This window comes from Mobula hypostoma, chromosome 10, assembly GCF_963921235.1.
Source record: "Mobula hypostoma chromosome 10, sMobHyp1.1, whole genome shotgun sequence".
Lineage (NCBI taxonomy): Eukaryota > Metazoa > Chordata > Chondrichthyes > Myliobatiformes > Myliobatidae > Mobula > Mobula hypostoma.
Window position 1 is genome coordinate 55,367,409 of NC_086106.1, and position 13,542 is coordinate 55,380,950.

The 13,542-nt window shown below is 40.5% G+C and overlaps 1 protein-coding gene across 6 annotated transcripts in view; it reads right to left on the reverse strand.

Moving 5' to 3' along the window:
- LOC134353309 (interferon-inducible GTPase 5-like) overlaps positions 1-12,099 on the reverse strand; it is a 46,253-nt gene extending 34,154 nt beyond the window's left edge. The window contains exons 1-3 of one of the 6 annotated variants that reach the window (XM_063061350.1): positions 11,969-12,099; positions 7,995-8,070; positions 7,738-7,865 (exon numbers count right to left, since the gene is read on the reverse strand). In XM_063061350.1, the coding sequence (XP_062917420.1) occupies positions 7,738-7,757 (20 nt within the window). In that variant the 5' untranslated portion in view covers positions 7,758-7,865; positions 7,995-8,070; positions 11,969-12,099. Of the gene's footprint in view, positions 1-7,737; positions 7,866-7,994; positions 8,167-11,968 lie in introns of all 6 variants that reach the window. The other 5 variants (XM_063061345.1, XM_063061347.1, XM_063061349.1 and 2 more) reach the window with 5 other exon arrangements.
- Between the last annotated feature and the right edge of the window lie 1,443 nt (positions 12,100-13,542).

Genomic DNA, 13,542 nt, shown 5'->3' on the forward strand with positions numbered 1-13,542 from the left:
AGGCCTCAATAGCTGACAAAGGATTGCTGGCCCAGTTGGAAAAATTTAAAAACAGTTGGATAAATCTTACATTAAAAGTATGGCAGAAGGTGGTTAATTCATGTGGAATTAATAACATGTTAAAACTCTTTAGATGGTGTGCATATGATACCGAATTCCTTCCCAACAGAGGAGATAAAAGATTTGAGCTATGGATAAAGAAAGGTCTTACAACCTACCTCTCATTTATATATAAAAAAGTGTTACAAAGTATCCAAATCCTGCAGGACAAACATGGCCTAGAACATAATGACTTTTTTAGGTACCTTCAAGTACGAAACTACGTTAACCAGAGTTGTAGATATACAGACCTATCAACAGTAGAATTAGAATTTTTCAAGATTCTGAATTCGACTTGCAGTTCAATACCTAGTAAATCAGTTTCTCGATTATATAATGCACTCTCCCATGCTAAAAATGTAAATACACTGTATATTAAAGAGAAGTGGGAGAAAGGAGCAGGGTTGGTACTTTCAGAGGAGGCTTGGGGGAAAATCTGCAGCTTTCAATGGTCCTCGACTAATTCTTTGACTTGGAGAGAACATTGTTGGAAAAACATTATAAGATACTTCAAGACCCCATATCAGGAAAAATATAGAGATACAAACATGACGTGTTGGAGAAGGTGCGGCTCCAAGGAGGCAAATCATTTTCATATTTTCTGGGATTGCCCTAAATTAAGTCTATATTGGGAAGGTATTCATAGAACATTAGTTAAGGTACTTAGGTCCCAGATACCTCTGAACTTTGAGATGCTCTATTTGGGGCATGTATTGTTTCTTGAACAGAAGGAAGATATAAAGTTGCTGCACGCCCTCTTAGCGGCAAGTAAGAAATCAATCACTAGAAAATGGCTAAATCCAATACCACCTACATTAGAAGATTGGTACAAAATTATCTTGGAAATATTTAAAATGGAAAAGTTGACCCTGAGAATTCAAAAAGAAAAATTTTATCAAATCTGGAATAAATGGATTGAATATATAACCCCAATGCAAGCAGATTTTAGATGACTCTCCTAATGATTTATACTGCTCTTCTCATCAACACAGTAATATTGCTAACGTAAGCACCCCTAGTCTAAATGTCTTTTTTTTTGTTTTCTTTTGGAAAATAGAGAATTAACACTAGTAAAGGGAAAGATTTGGGAAAGGGATAAAAAGAAAATGAAAAAATTAAGTAAATAAGTACATAGGGATTGGATAATTATGTCTGCGGGCAGGAGCAAGCATGAACAAATTAGGATATAAACACCACAATGGTTGGTATATAGGCTTATATACAACATTTTGGACCAGTGGAAATGGTCCAGAAGGGTTATATGGAAACTATTATTACCATTTTTCTTAACAACTAATACCATTACTTAGCCTAATAGGTTAGATTTACCACAGTACATAACTATCTATTTAAGTGTTTATTTTCCTTTTATATCATCTCAATGTGTACTTAAGAATGTATAAATAATTGTAGTTTTATACATATAAAAAATGGAAAAGGTTATATGTGTGAAAAAAGTACATGATATTTGTGAATTCCTTATCCAAATAAAAATAAAAATTAAAAAAAAAGAATTAAGCCATTTGGTCCATCTAGTCTGCTCTGCCATTTCATCATGGCTGATCCATTTCTCTCTCCACACCATTCTCCTCGTTTCTTCCTGTAACTTTCATGCCTTGACTAATCAAGAACCAATCAATCACCACCTTAAATGTACCCAATAATCTGACCTCCACAGCTGCCTGTTACAATGAATTCCACAGATTCACCGTCCTTTGGTTAAAGCAATTAGTCTTCATTTACATTAACGAATGCCCCTCTATTCTGACAGTGTGCCCTGTGCTCCTAGACTCACCCGTCATAGGAAATATCCTCTCCACATGTAAAGTATTTAGGCCTTTCAACATTCAGTAAGTGTCAGTGAGATCCCTCCTCATTCTACTAAATTCCAGCAAGTGAAGGCCCACAGTAATCAATCGCTCCTCAGACGATAATCCTTTCCTTACTGGAATCATTCTCATGTAGCTCCTCTGAGCCCTCTCCAGTGTCAACACATCCTTTCTTAAACAAGGGGCACAGAATTGCTCACAATACTCAGACAGGCTTCACCAGTGCCTTATAAAGCCTCAGCATTACATCCTTGCTTTTATATTCCAGTCTGATCAAAATGTATACTAACATTGCATTTTTCTTTCTCAACAGAACCTCAACCTTCAAAGGAACCTTTTGGGAATCCTGCACGAGGACTCCAGAGTCGCTTTGCACTTCATTTTTTTGAATTTTCTCCCCTTTTAGAAAATAGTCTGTACTTCCATACATTTCCCAAAGGTGTATTCCATTTGCCACTTCTTTGTCCATTCTCCCAATCTAAGTCCTTCTGTAGCCTCCCTGCGTCCTCAAGACAACCTGCCTCTCCACCCATCCTTGTGTTGTCTGCAAGCTTGGACACAAAGCCATAAATTCCATCAAACAAGTCATCGATATACAACGTAAAAAGAAGTAGTCCCAACACAGACCCCTGCAGAACACCACTAGTCACTGGCAGCCAATTCTGAAGACACAGGATCGGTTCATCCCAAAGAAGAAACATTGTCAAGGGAGGATGAAGCAACCATAGGAACAAGGGAGGTCAAGATAGCAATAATGCAAAATAAAGGACATACAATATGGCAAATAATACTGAGAAGTTAGAGGATTGGGAAGTTTTTAAAATAAGCAGAAAGCAACCAGGGAAAAGAAAAGTCACAAGAGAAACGATAAATGTGAGGGCAAGCTAGCAAATAATATAAGAGGAAACCAAAAGCTGCTTTCTTTTTAGAACTATACAATGCCTGTAAAAAGTAATCACCCCACCACCTCAGAAGTTTTACTGTTTTACAAAATTGAATCACAGTGGATTAATTTCGCCTTTTTAACACTGATCAACAGAAAAAGACTTTTGTGTCAAAGAAAAATCAGACCTCTACAAAGTGATCCACATAAATTATAAATATAAAACACAAAATAATTGATTGCTTAAATAATCACACACCTTTAATATGACACACCAAATCATCACTGATTTAGAAGTCGCATAATTAGTTAAATAGAGATCATCTGTGTGTAGTCAAGATGTAGAAATACACCTGCATCTGCAGGCAAAAACTATACCATGAAGACAAAAGAACACTCCAAGCAACTCCGTAAAAAGATTATTGAAATGCACTAGTCAGGAAATGGATACAAAAAAATTTCCAAGGCACTTGGAGTCCAGTTGTCAAACATCAAGAAATGGAAAGAATATGGCACATCTGTAAATCTGCCCAGAGCAGGCCATCCTCAAATCTTGAGTGACTGTGCAAGAAGGAGGCCAGTGAGGGAGGCTGACAAGAGACCTATGACAACTGTGGAGCAATTACAAGCTTCAGTGGCTGAGATGGGAGACACTGCACATTCAACAACTGTTGACTGGGTGCTTCACCAGTCACAGCTTTATGGAAGAGTGGCAAAGAGAAAGCCACTGTTGAAAAAAAACTCACATGAGTTCTCAGCTAGAGTTTGCCAGAGGGCATGTGGGAGACTGAAGTCAGCTGGAAGAAGGTTCTATGGTCTGATGAAACCACAATTGAGCTTTCTGGCCGTCAGACTAAATGATATGATAATCCAAACACTACACATCATCAAAAATATACCATCCCTACTGTGAAGTATGGTGGTGTCTACAGTATAATGAATGCAGCAAAAATGAGGAAATCCTGGAGGAAAAACTGATGCAGTCTGCTAGAGAACTGTGACTTGGGAGATTTGTTTTCCAGCAAGACAATGACCTCAAGCATAAAGCCAAAGCTGCACAGGAATTGCTTAAAAACAGCAAAGTTAATGTCCTGGAGTGGCCAAGTCAGAGTCCAGACCTCAATCCAATTAAGGATTTGTGGCTGGACTTGAAAAGACCTGTTCATTCATGATTCCCATGCAATCTGACAGAGCTTGAGCAGTTTTGTATAGAAGAATGGGGACCTGAAGGGGATGAATACTTGTACAATCAATTATTTTGTGTTTTAAATTTGTAATTAAATTAGATCACTTTGTAGAGATCTGATTTCACATTGACACAAATGAGTCTTTTTCAGTTGATCAGTGTCAAAAAAGCCAAATTAAATCCACTGTCATTCATTGTTGTAAAACAATAAAACATGAAAACTTCCAAGGGGTTGAATGCTTTTTATAGGCAGTGTAAATAGTAAATGAGAGGCAAGACTTAACGCAGGTCTGCTGAAAGCTGACACTGGAAAACAAGTATCAGAGGACAAAGAAATGGCAGATGAACCTAATAAGTGTTTTGTGACAGTCGTCACTGTGGGAGTCTTCAGCAGCATACCAGAAATTTGATAGTGTTGAGGGAAGAGGTAGTGTATGTGCGACTACCACGAAGAAAGTGCATGGGAAGCTGAAAAGTCCCAAGGTAGATAAGTCACCTGGTCAGGATGGTCTACACCCCAGGGTTGTAAAAAAGGTAGCTAAAGAGATTGTGGAACAGTAGGAATGATACTTCAAGAATCACTGGTCTCTGGAATGATTTCAGAATAGAGGGAGGCAAAAGACAGGAAATTATAGGGAAGTTTGCGTGACTTCAATAGTTGGGCAAGACGTTAGGGTCTATTATTAAGGATGAGGAATCAAGGTAGTTGAAGGTACATGATAAGATATGCAGAACTTGGTATGGTTTCTTGAAGGGAAATCTTGCCTGACAAATCTGTTGAAATTCTTTGAGAAAATAGCAGGCAGGATAGATAAAGGAGAGACAGTAAATGTTGTTCACTTGAATTTTCAGGCAGCCTTTGACAAGGTGCTGCACAGAAGACAGGAAACAAGATAAGATTCCAAAAGGATACTAGCATGAATAGATGATTGGCTGATTGGCAGAAAGCAAAGAGTGGGAATAACGTTTATATACATAAAATGCTGGAGAAACTCAGGTCAGGCAGTACATATCTATGGATAGCAATAAAGAGCTGAACTTCAGGTAGAGACACTTCATTAGTCCTGATGAAAGGTCTCGGCCTGAAACAACAACTCTTTATTCCTTTGCTGGCTGGCTGCCAGTGGCTAGTGGTGTTCCATTGATGTTGGTGGTGAGGAAGCAGGGATTCTGCAGAAGGACTTGGACAGATCCGGAAATAGGAAAAGAAGTGGCAGAACGAATACAGTGTGGTGAAGTGTATGGCCAGGCATTTTGGTAGAAGGAATAAATATATAACTTATTTTCTAAACGTAGGATAATTTCATAAAATCAGAGGTACAAAGGGGCTTGGATGTCCTTGTGTAAGATTCCTGAAAGGTTAACTTGCAGGTTGAGATGGTGGCAAGGAAGGAAAATGCAATGTTAGCATTCATTTTGAGAGGACTAGAATGTTACAGAAAGGATGTGATATTGAGACTTCAAACAACATTGGTCAGACCATACTTTCTGTATTGTGAGCATTTAGGGGCCCCATATCTATGAAAAGATATGCTAGTATTGTAGAGGGACTAGGGAATATTCACAAGAATGTCACAGGGATTGAAAGAGTTAACATATGTGAAGTGGTTGATACCTCTAGGCCTGTATTCATGGGAGTTTAGAACAATAGTGATGGGGTGGGGAGGGGGCAATCTCATTGAAGCTTAACAAATACTGAAAGGCCTATTTACAGTGGAGATGAAGAGGATGTTTCTAACGGTGGGAGTGTCTAGTTCCAGAGGTCACAGCCTCTGAATAGAAGGGTGTCCCTTTTGAATCGGGATGAATTTCTTTCGCCACGGGGTGGTGAATCTATGGAATTCATTGCTACAGGTGTCTGTGGAGGCATGTCGTTGGGTATATTTAAAATGGAGGTTGAAGATTATGGGGAGAAAACAGGAGAATGGGATTGAGAGAAATAATACTGCTATGATGAAATGGCAGAACAGACTCGATGGGCCAAGTTACCTAATTCTGCTCCTATGTCTTGTGGTCTAAACAATGATGGTTGTGTTTGTTTCTTTTGCATCTTCACTTGTTCTTCTCCTTTCCTATGACAAAGTAAGTTATCCATCCCACTCAGTAGACTGGCCCTCAGAGCAATGCCTTCATTCCAGTTAATTCCCAGCAACCTATTATTCATTGTATGCCTGTCTATCACTGACACACCCTTTAATTCACCTTCAACTAAGCTACACATCAAATATTTACATTGGCCAGCTAACATTATAACTCTGTTGTTGACAAATGAGAGGAAACCACAGCAGCTCAGTAAATCAATTCCACCACAAAGAGAATATTTCAAAATCTGTAGACAGAACCAGAGCAAAGGATTGAACCTGATATGCAGGTTGTTACAGACAAATCAACTCAGCTGAATGATATCAATGGAACATTCACTAACTCAGTGCCACACTCAACTAGTTTAAGTGCATCAAAAATGCCATCCTTTCATTAGAGTCAAATGTATAATGCTTGCTGAAGGACAAAATTCAATTTCATTCACAATGAAGCTAAACCAGTTCCTACCTGCATAAAACACAACATACAGTGAGGTAGCGATATGGTGCATCAGGTAGCGCAGCTGATTCACTCTTCCAGTAAACTCGGTTTAATTCTCTGTGTTTTGTGTGTGTGGAGTTTACACATTCTCACTGACAATCTCAGTTTCCCATTGGCCACCTCTTTCCCTACAATCTAAAGATCTGGTGATGAGATAACTAGGGACATGTTGGGCTGGTGAAAGATATAGGACCAAAGGAAATAAACGTGTCACTGTCCTGGAGCTATGAAAAATCTCATGGCTTGAAGATTTCCAGATGTCTTAAGTCAACATGTGAAGTAGAAATAACAAACATAATAAATTGAAAATATGAAAAATAGGAAACATTCAGATATGAGATAATCAAAACAGTGTTAACAGTCATTCAGTTGAAAAAGCTCCAAAGAAAGAGTATCTATCAGCTTAGCCTTAACTCTATGACAGTAGCATGGCTAAATTCCTCGCTGATCAAGTATTTGACAAGACCAGAAAAATGAGAATGGTGGCTGCAAGAGGAGTCAGAGACGTCAAAGGTATAGTAACCACCAATAAGTGGCTTACCTCTTCACACTCCAAGGACCTTCTACTCCCTGTGAGGCAGAAGTCACATGTATGCAGGATTACCCCTCACTTTCTTAGCTCAATCAGCACTCAAGAAGTTGGACTGGTACACCACATGCTCCCCAAAACAGTCACATTTTCCACCAGTACCACAGAGGATGAAGTGAATGCCACTTGCAAAATTTAATGGTGCTGCCTGTTTATGCTATACTCAAACAAAATGTCCACAAAGAGAATGAACCAGGGTTTTAGTATGAGATAAAATTTCCTCACGTACCTTCATCTCCATTATGTACCATGCTTATGAGGAAAGGTATCATTGTTCCTTTAATGTCACCAGGTCTACATTGATGAAATCTTGAGCCAACCACAAGAATGCAGCATTTCAAGAAGGCAGGTCCCAGCTACATGCTCAAGGCTGTTAGGAACTTTTAATAACTGTTGTTCTCAATGTCAATACCCACTCTCAAAAACAAATAAAAGGGATTTAATCCATTGAAGAGCCGGCACTATCCTGTTCTAAAGGGAAAGCTGAGCACTGTACAGCTTTTGCTTTGGCAGGTTTTGTTGATGCAGGAGAGCTGGGAAGAAACAATGTGCATAATTTCTGACCTACCTGGAGCTTGACCCTCCCATTTCTGATCTCTGTCCCTCGTTGGCTGGTCTGTATAACAATCCAGTGACTACAGGGCTTTAAATGATACTTGGGGAGCCTCTGTCTTTTCTTGTGTGATTTTTCCACTTCTAGAGGAGAAGACAGATTGAGTTGTGCTTTTTTTATTTTACCAGACATATCCTAGACTGAGAAGCCAATCACCTTTAACAGTTGGTTTCATGCAAGCAACTAGAAAATACACATTCGTATTGTCTCACCTTGCCTTAGTCAAAATGAAGAAAGAGATTGTGAGGGTAGTCGTGCATCCTTCTCAATGTTCCAATGAAGATCGACCTATCATGAAGCTCAGGACATAGAGAACTGAAGCTGAATGAGAATGGTCAAAATTGTCTGTGGAATTCTCAAACAACATCATAAATCAGGCACCACCTTGAAGTGAAGTGACAGAAACCTTTATGTTGTAAAATGCCACATTACTGTCTCAATGAAAAGCCCATGGCAATCGCTTTGGGAAAAATAGCATTTTTCACTCACACTCCCAACAATTCACAGAAAGATGTTATTTCTATAGACAGCAGATGTCAGTGAAATTGCAATTAAATTAAAATAAAAAGCTAACTTTTCAAACACCTTTTCTGTCTTCACAGATGGGAATAAAATACTAAAGATACAGTTAAATACTAACCTAAATCAAGAGGATGAAATTTTTCAGAGTTGTGTCCATAAAGCATTGAAAAGTGGGAATACAGTGAGACAATATTACACTGTAGAGTGAATTCAAAACTGGCTGCATCATTGTCTGGTATGCAGGTGGGTGGGTGACCACTGCACAGGATTCAAACAAGCTGCAGAAAGTTATAAACTCAGCCAGCTCCATCACTGGCACTTGACTTCCCAATATCCATGACAACTTCAAGGAGCGATGCCTCTAAAAGGCAGCATCTATCATTAGGGACCAACACTCACCACCCCCCCCCCCATTCAACCGGGACATGCCCTCTTCTCATTACTACCATCAGGAAGGAAGTACAGGATCCTGAAGGCACTCAATGACACAACAACCTCTGTGCTGTTGTGATTCCAATGCTTATCCAGATAAGATCTAGCCTTAATAGACCTAGTGAGACTGAGGAATTGTATTTTAGCTCCCAACTATACTTTGTGGGACTACTGACACCCACCACCACTTCCGTTTCTCTCCAACTGATCACCATGCTTTTCATGACAAACCCATGCCTTCTGTTATAAGACCAGAAAATACAGGAATAGAATGAGGCCATTTGGCCCATCGAGTCTGCTCTGTCATTTCATCATGGCTGATCCAATTTTCCTCTCAACTCCAGTCTCCTGCCTTCTCCCCATATCCCTTCATGCTCTAACCAATGAAGAATCTATCAATCTCTGCCTTAAATATAGATAAAGACTTTGCCTCCATGGCTGTTTGTGGCAAAGAATTCTACAGATTCACCACTCTCTGGCTAAAGAAATTCCCCATCATTCCATTCTAAAAGGACACCCCTATATTCTGATGCTGTGTCCTCTTCCACTGTAGGAAACTTCGACTTCACTCTATTAAGGCCTTTCACCATTGAATATGTTTCAAATACGTCACCCCTCATTCTTCCGAATTCTAGTGAATACAGGCCCAGAGCCATTAAACAATCTTCATATGACAAGCCATTCAATCTTGCAATATCTTTTGTGAATCTCCTTTGAACCATCTCCAGTTTCAGCACATCCTTTCTAAGATAAGGGGCCTCAATTTGCTCACAATACTCCAAGTGAGGCCTCACCAGTGCTTAACAAAGTCTCAACATTACATCTTTGCTTTTATATTCTAGTCCTCTTGAAATGAATGCTAACATTGCATTTAACTTCCCCACCTCCAACTCAACCTGCAAATTAACCTTCAGGGAATCCTGGAAAAGGACTCCAAAATCACTTCCTGCCTCAGTTTTTGGTATTTTCTCTCCACTTAGAAAATAATCAACCCTTCCATTATTTTTTCTACCAAGGTGCATGACCGTACAATTCCTGACACTCTATTCCATCTGCCGCTTCTTTTCCCATTCTCCCAATCTGTCTATGTCCTTCTGCAGCCTCTCTACTTTCCCAAAATTACCTGTCCTCCCATCATCATATTGTTGGCAAATTTGCAATAAAGCCATCGATTCAATTATCCAAATCATTGACGTAATGTAAAAAAAAAGAAATTGGTTCTAACACAGACCCCTGTGAAGCACCACTATTCACAGCAGTCAGCTAGAAAAGGTCCCTTTATTTTACTCTTTGCCTTCTACCAATCAGTCACTGCTTTATCCATACTAGAATTGTAGCTTGTTAAGCAGCCTCATGTGTGGCACCTTCTTAAAGACCTTCTGACAAGTACACAACATTAACCAGTTCTCCTTTCCTCATTCCCTGTTGAGTCATCCATGTCAGCGCGGGAAGGAGATCAACTCCTCGAGCTTGCAAATGACGGCGGACTGAAAAGTATGTTTGCCAGAACATTTCTACCGGCATTCCGGATCAAAGTCAAGGCTAAATATCCTGAGATAGCCACGAAAGCACAGAAAACGTTGCTTCCATCTTCAACATCATATCGCTGCGAAGCGGGCTTTTCTGCAATGAATGCAACGAAAACTAAATTGCGGAATAGACTGGACATAAGGAACCCCCTTCGAGTATCGCTGTCTCCCGTCACCCCTCGATAGGACCGTCTTGCTGTTGGGAAACAAGCCCAGGGCTCCCACTGATTCAGCGATATTGGTGTGTTGCAATGATTTTATATGTTCATACGGGGAAAATATGTGCTGTGTGTTTAATATCCAAACGTTACTTAAAATGTTATGATGCTATTGACTTACTTATATAACCATATAACAATTACAGCACGGAAACAGGCCATCTCGAAAGACGAAGGAAAACATACCAATCCTCATAGAGGGATCAGAAGTGCAGAGAGTGAGCAGTTTCAAGTTCCTGGGTGTCAAGATCTCTGAGGATCTAATTTGGGTCCCAACATATCGATGTAGTTATAAAGAAGGCAAGACAGCAGCTGTACTTCATAAGGAGTTTGAAGAGATTTGGCATGTCAACAAATACACTCAAAAACTTCTATATAGGTACTGTGGAGAGCATTCTGACAAGCTGCAACACTGTCTGGTCTGGAGGGGAGGGGGCTACTACACAGGACTGAAAGAAGCTGCAGTAAGTTGTAAATCTAGTCAGCTCCATCTTGGGTACTAACCTACAAAGTACCCAGGATATTTTCAGGGAGGAGTGTCTCAGAGAGGCATTGTCCATTATTAAGGACGTCCAGCACCCAGAGCATGCCCCTTTCTCACTGTTACCATCAGGTGGGAGATACAGAAGCCTGAGGCACACACGCAGCGATTCAGGAACAGCTTCTTCCCCTCTGTCATCCGATTCCTAAATGGACATTGAACTCTTGGAGACGACTCACTTCTTAAAAATATACAGTATTTCTATTTCTTGCACGTTTTTTAAAAATCCGCGGGTCAGAGATTCTGCTACTCTATCTGCAGCTTGCGTTAAAGTCTTGTGAAATGTCCTGGGAATGGTCAGATAGGCTGGGAAAGTGAACTAAACGCAAGCTGGAATTTATTTCCCTCACTTGTTTTCTAGCCGTTTTGCAATAAGCTCTTGTATTGCAGCACGTTGTGTTTGACTGAATCGAGGTTTGCGTCACCCAGCTCTCCCGTTTCCTGGAAACATCCTAACCTCTTTAAGTACCAGACTACTTTTTATTTGTTGTGTTTTGCACTACTTGTTTTAACTTAACGAGTTAATATACACAGATATACTTTGTGTAATTCAGTATTTTATTTACATTTATCATGTATTGCATTGTACTGCTGCCGCAACGTTAACAAATTTCACGACATACGCCGGTGATATTAAACCTGATTCCGATTATCAATTTAGGGCAGCTTGCTGCTGTTGTTACGTGCCCAACTTCAATTTCACTCGAAAACCCCCAGATCCATGATGTAAAATGTCTACACGCTGGTAAAAGAAGTAGAAAATAGGACAAAAGTAACACCCGATCAGGAGTTTTCTCAAACTCTTCGTGCAATATATTAGTTTTACGACCGTTGGCCCAGTTTACAAACACGTAAACTGCCCAGAATTGTCTCAAATTAACAGGATTAAAATTCTGTAATGGTAGTAAACATACTCAGTTTGTTATTCAATTTCCTGTCTTTACCTGCACTGGATCTTTGATTAAAGAGGCTGCCTGGCCTGCTGCGTTCACCAACAACTTTGATGTGTGTGGGTCAGTAAAGGTCCACTTTGATCGGCACCCCGTTGCGATTCGTACATTCAGTGCTTCCGCTTTCATTCACACAGTGTACCTCTCACGGATTGGACAGATTGATGTGTGTTATCCAATAAGAAATAAAGATATGCATGAGATCACTTGTTGCCGGGTGACTTTATTCTTTTCATTCTGCTGGTTCAGTGTATGAAGAGTGCAGACGGTGCACTCAGACACCGTGTACAAACAGAACCATCCCTGTTCACAATTTACCACAGTTAAATCCCTGCATGTGCTCCTTTACAGCTGCCAATCATTCCAATATACAGCGACCAATATACAGTCCTCAATTCTTCAGCCAGCCAGCTACATTGATGATAATTTACGGTAGCTAACTGGGAAGTGGAAGGACATATCAACCGCTGGGGAAACTCCCAGGATCACGGAGAGAAGATTCAAACTGCCCTCTGTGTCAGGATCGAAGCCTGGTTACAGGGTTTTGCAGATAAATCAATGCAGCACCATGATATCGATGTAGGATTTCATCACTTCCTAGTGGCAGGTAAAACCAGTATGAAAAGGATTATAAATGATCTCCCTTCCACTAAAGGTCAGAACTAAATCAAAAGTTGGACTACACAATATTCAATCCCATTGACATTAAAACAAGCCAATCTTTGCCTGCAGGCAGCGAGATGACGCGGAGTGACACAATGGCAGAGCGGGAGGTGCAGCTCTCCTGTCCTCCTGACCTTCGATGATGTCTGTGCGTGGAATGTGCATGTTTTCTTGTCGCCGTGTCGGTATTTTTAGTGCATTCCAATTTCCGCTCCTATATCAAAGACATTCGGTTTGGTGGGCGAATGGGTCACTCGAAATTGACCCCAGTTCAGTTGGATGGGCAACATGAGGAGTTGAATAGCACGCGAAAGACTTCTATAAATATAAAATAATGTGAGAGACAAACTTCTATAGATGCACAGTGGGGAGTGTTCAAACTGGTTGGATTACATTTTATCCAAATTCCTGCAACACATCACTATTGCCACTGGGGGGTAAACAGATTTGATTATGATAATACAAACCGATACGGTACTCACAAAGCCATCCCATTCTCTCATCCTGGCCTCTCTGAGCCCATCTCCATAATGTTAATCTCAGCATTCCGACCACTGCTGAACACCGAGAAACCAGTCAAGAGAACAATCACTGCATGGCCTAATTAGGCAATCGCCATGCCTCGGGACTGTTCTGAACGGTTGAACTGACAAATGGTCAAAGAAGCCGCCAGAAACAGAGAAGGCACAGACCTCGAGGAATATGCCTCATTTATCACCGGCTACATCAGTTAAGTGTGTAGAGAACGTTGGTGACTCAAGAGGATCATCTCACTGTCCAACCACAAACCCTGGCTGATCACTGAGGAGCGCCTCCTATTAAAAGCCAGGGACACTGCCTTCAATTCTAGTGACAGAACGGCTCCCAGAGTAGCCAGGAGAAACCACATCTCAGGCATCAAGAGG